A 4410-nucleotide genomic window follows, 5' to 3' on the forward strand; every position below is an offset into this window, starting at 1 on the left:
CCCACGTAAGTGTCATTGAATTTTTCTTGCGTGAATCTTTAATTTTGGATTAATTATAAAAGTATAAGATAATATTGCATATATTATCGTGTGAATCCTGACTGAAAGCTACTTGTTATTTTTTCTTTGCCAGTAAACGTTAATTTACAAATTGCTGTTGCTTGAAATCGTTGGAACTACACTGATTAAGTTGATGTAATTTAGGCCTTTTTCGTTGGCAATGTATGGTGCCGTTGGTGCTATGTGCGGCATTTACATCACTGATTGGAATGTAATCATTCGCTACATTCCATTTTATGGAAACAAATTGAATGAACCGAAGCGCTACGGTTGAGCAGAACATTTTGAAGTTGTATTTTGGGCAATATATGGCAGTTAACTTTGCTAACTTTCGAGGAATTGTGATGTTTATCGACTGTTGATAGTAAATATTATTAGTTTAATGTGAAATTTTGTTTTCTGTGTTGTGCATTGTTTTTTGACATTTCTATATTTTTGAAGAGATTATTTTTGCATTGTTGAAAATTACTTGTTTATTGTAGAAGATATTTTACAGAACAAAAAACGTATTGTATAAGGTTGTTTTAAATGGCTGACAACTCTTCCAGGAACGTTTCCCAAAGCGCTGAAACTTCCACTGAGAGAAGCAGTTTGTCTGAAATTTACTTCAGGGCTTACTCCTCCGTGGACCAGGGTCTGTGGTTTGACGAAAATGGCCGACCGGACGTAGCAGTAGGCCTGTACGAGGGCGCTTTGGAGTTAATTGATAAAGCTGGCAACATGCCAGGCGCCACCGAGAATGAACATTATTTGAAAATGCTGACCGCCCGGGACATGGTGGTTGATCGTCTGCAGTGGCTGCGGTCTCGGTGCAGCGGAGAAGAGAAATCGCAAACTGCCGATGTCCAACCTCCAGCATGTTTTCTGGAAGCATTCGAACCTTGCCGAGACGCTGAGCTCATTTGTCAAATTGACGATGGCGTGCAATTGTTTTACATTTTGGGCGATGAAGCGACCATTCCATCCTATCCTACGAAATTGCAGATTTTTAAGTAGTGAATATTTTGTATTTGTTGTGTTCTGTCCTTTGTATTGTTTTCTTTCTGTTTTTGGGATAAAATTTTTGAGCAGTAATTTTTTTAGGTATACCAAACCACCGCAGTCTGAAGGTGAATCAGAATTGAAAACAGTTGGTTTCATATCGGTCGGTTCTTGGGTTTATCCACTGTTGCCTGGTAAATCTCCGGTACTGCACAGCACTTTTGGTGCTTACATTTTTCCAAGTTGTTCCGAAGATCCTACAGGTTAAGTTAAATGAATCAGCATGTTCGTTATGTTTGCATGAACGATGTTTTTTGCTTGAATTTTGTTTTCAGATCCAAAAGTTGGATTAATGTTGCCTTCAAATTTGGATAAAGAAAAATTGAAACAATTCGAAGATATTATACACGAGTGCACAATGTGCGTTGATCAGCAAGAGCCTCTAAAATTAACCGAAACAGAGGAGAAGAGTTTGAGTGCGAAAATTGCAAATTTTTTAGTTTCCGGTACATTCACGCATGAGAATATTGTTTGATTTATTAATTTACGTTGCCACTTGTTTAGGTGGTACGTATGTTGCTCTTGGCATTCGTGAGTGTGCTGAGAAAACGTCGGATATAATAGAACGGAAATCTTCAATTTTATCAAGTCGAGTCAATTTTTCTGAATCTAAATTGGCTGGCTATCCACGTGTTCAGACTGGCGTTCACTATTTACGCAGAGGAAGTAAATTGGCTGTCAAAATCAGTGGCTATTTAGGCAAATAACCTTTATTTTTTACTTTATGTTATTTTTAATTATATTTTTCGGAGTTTTTAGCAGATCAGGTAGGTGTAGCAGGGAGACGTCTTGGAAAGTTGTTAGCATCTGAAGCGAATAAGAGGATGAAAAAGGGTGGTGTTGTATCGAAGGCAGTTTATGGTGCAGCTGAAGTAGCAAGTGGTGGTATCTGTGGTGCGGCAGCGGTTTGGGTTAGTATGGAAGAAGCGGCCAGGATTCTGGGTAAGAGCATTGCTAACGGCAGTGTGCGGATCATGGAACAAAAGTATGCATTTAAGTCAACTATTGGACAAGTAGATCTGAATGAATTTTTTTCAGATATGGTCCCTCGGCCGCTACTCTGACTGATGATGCCTTGCACACTTTGGGTTATTGCGGAGCGACGGCATGGAATGTTCACAACATTGGTCCGAAAGCTGTTGCAAAGGAAGCCGTCAAAGAAGCTGGGTTGTCTTTGTCGAAAGAAGCATCAGTGAAAGATTTGAAAAGGAAAAACCCATCACCTCCGTAATGTGCTAGCGGGTTAAGGTTTATAGTTTTTTTATCTTCTGATTTTCAGGTGATTAGCATACTACATATACAGATCACATATATGTGACGGTTGTTATTTTAATGGATATTGTTAGGCGTTGGAGGCACAATATAGAAATGTTAGTAATTACTGTAGTTGAATAAAGGATTCAGTTCTTTGTTGCTAATTCTAAATTGAATCAACTGGTATCAGACAATACCAGCCCATTGAATACTTTTCATAATTGCGTGTGATTTTTAAACTGACATTCTAGCAAAGAGTATTTCAAATAGACAAATGGAAATTGCTGAAACTGAAGATAAGAAGAAGAAGAAATTGCAACAGGAAAGTGGTTTTACGTTGGATGAGTCGACCGAACCAGGCATAATTTACATGTCCACTATCCCCTATAGTATGACAGTAAAGCAGGTGCGAGATATACTGGAATGTTATGGAACGATTGGGAGAATTTATTTTCACAAAGAACAAGTGGAGGGAAAAAATGGCCAAAAGCGCAGAAAATACACGGAAGGATGGGTTGAGTTTGCTGACAAGCGTGTTGCGAAGCGAGTGGCAATGATGTTGAATAATAAACAAGTCGGAGGACGGAAACGGAGCCGAGCTTATGAATGTTTGTGGAACATGAAATATTTGCACAGGTGAACAGTTGTATCACAGAACAGAGGTCTTAAGAAAAGAGCAATCCCTGGTAGCCATTATATTTTTTCTGCTTGATTTTAGATTCAAGTGGCATCATTTGACTGAACAGCTAGCTTATGAAAGAAACCTGCACAGACAACGACTGCAGATGGAAGTTTCGCAGGCGAAACGGGAAGCAAGATTTTTTTCACAACAACTAGAGAAAGGCAAGCATCTCAGCAAATTGGAACAGCATGTGTTGAAGAAGGGCGGTTTATGGGAACGATACCAACGGCAGATCAAGCAGCGAAAGCCGTTCGTTGAGAAGAAGGCTGTAGATCGGACAAAATTGTTGAAAAGTATTTTACAATAAGTTGAGTTGAATGAGAACTTTCTTTTTTTTACTGTTTTTCATTTATTATCTTACTGCATCATTTGTGTATTCTGTAACTGATGAAAAGGAAATTCAAGGATTAAAAGAAAAATACCTTTTATTTGGTAAGTGCTTTATAACAGTGAAAATTGAGAAAGAGATGTATTGTGTTAATGCAGTACTAGAAATTGAAAAAAGCGGTCAACGTAAGTTAAAATAAATCCTTCACAATGATAAATTGATCAGAAACAAAATATGATTTTATGCGTTATTTGAAACATCACCAGTAATTGCAACAATCATAGCTCATCTGTATTAAAATTCACTTAAATCATAAAGCAAAATAAATAATTAATAATGAAAAATGATTAAAATGTAGCAATGCATACTGCCATCACTAAAATGCTAAACGAGTGCGCAACTCCATGAAATAAGGACGTTACATTTTTTGAAATGATTAATTTTCAAAGTTTAAAACTAAAGACAATCAAGTATTAACGAAAGAGCACTGAAATTTCATAAAGAACTTACATCAGTCTATCATCAAAAAATGTAGAATCAATTTTGAAATTCTTAATTTAAAAAATGAAAAATAAACAGAAATCGATGAAAATGAATTTTTGGAAACTTGAAAATCAATAGGAAGTGTTGGTCATAAGTGTTGCAATGAGAAGTGTTTATATCTTTGGCAAAGCTACAATTAAATTTTCTACTCAAACAGAGAACATTAAGTAAATAAAGAACAATGAAAACAATACAGTAGCCATATTTATCAGCAGAAATCAATAAAATAAAAATTTGCATGCTATGTCGCTAGCCTTATTGACCTAATAGAAATCATTTCAGTTTGAGGCCGTCCGTGGATGGTATCTCAGCGTTTTTGATTGGAAAATTGACTGAAGACAAATATCAAAGCCTAACACTATTTTTGCTTTTTATTCATTATTACTTTTTGCAATATTTGCTGAAATACAATTATTGAATGATCTCTCGAAGACCATGAACATTACACGATGAGAATATCGTCTCATTTAGACAGTAAGTAGACAATATTTTCATTTATTAG

The 4410-nt window shown here is 36.4% G+C and overlaps 2 protein-coding genes across 2 annotated transcripts; both read left to right on the forward strand.

The window, feature by feature from the left end:
• The first annotated feature begins 311 nt into the window (after positions 1–311).
• Tsp_08615 (conserved hypothetical protein) lies at positions 312–2332 on the forward strand. The gene is made up of 7 exons (XM_003373841.1): positions 312–406; positions 672–989; positions 1144–1235; positions 1377–1511; positions 1606–1767; positions 1864–2086; positions 2140–2332. Exons 1-7 carry the CDS (start codon positions 312–314, stop codon positions 2330–2332), a joined length of 1218 nt encoding a protein of 405 aa, XP_003373889.1.
• A 297-nt stretch (positions 2333–2629) lies between these two features.
• Positions 2630–3344, forward strand: Tsp_08616 (activator of basal transcription 1). Its single transcript, XM_003373842.1, has 2 exons — positions 2630–2744; positions 2992–3344. The coding sequence occupies exons 1-2, from the start codon at positions 2630–2632 to the stop codon at positions 3342–3344; spliced, it is 468 nt and encodes a 155-aa protein (XP_003373890.1).
• Positions 3345–4410: the final 1066 nt, after the last annotated feature.

The sequence above is a fragment of the Trichinella spiralis genome (assembly GCF_000181795.1).
Source record: "Trichinella spiralis strain ISS 195 chromosome Unknown Scfld6, whole genome shotgun sequence".
Taxonomy (NCBI): domain Eukaryota; kingdom Metazoa; phylum Nematoda; class Enoplea; order Trichinellida; family Trichinellidae; genus Trichinella; species Trichinella spiralis.

Bases quoted from the DNA above. Each gene is read 5' to 3' on its own strand.
- Tsp_08615 (XM_003373841.1), top strand. From the start codon at position 312: ATGAACCGAAGCGCTACGGTTGAGCAGAACATTTTGAAGTTGTATTTT. The intron at 407-671 runs GTTTATCGACTG...AATTTACTTCAG, and splicing joins AACTTTCGAGGAATTGTGAT to GGCTTACTCCTCCGTGGACC. The intron at 990-1,143 runs GTTTTACATTTT...TAATTTTTTTAG, and splicing joins ATTGACGATGGCGTGCAATT to GTATACCAAACCACCGCAGT.
- Tsp_08616 (XM_003373842.1), top strand. From the start codon at position 2,630: ATGGAAATTGCTGAAACTGAAGATAAGAAGAAGAAGAAATTGCAACAG. The intron at 2,745-2,991 runs GTATGACAGTAA...ATATTTGCACAG, and splicing joins CATGTCCACTATCCCCTATA to GTGAACAGTTGTATCACAGA.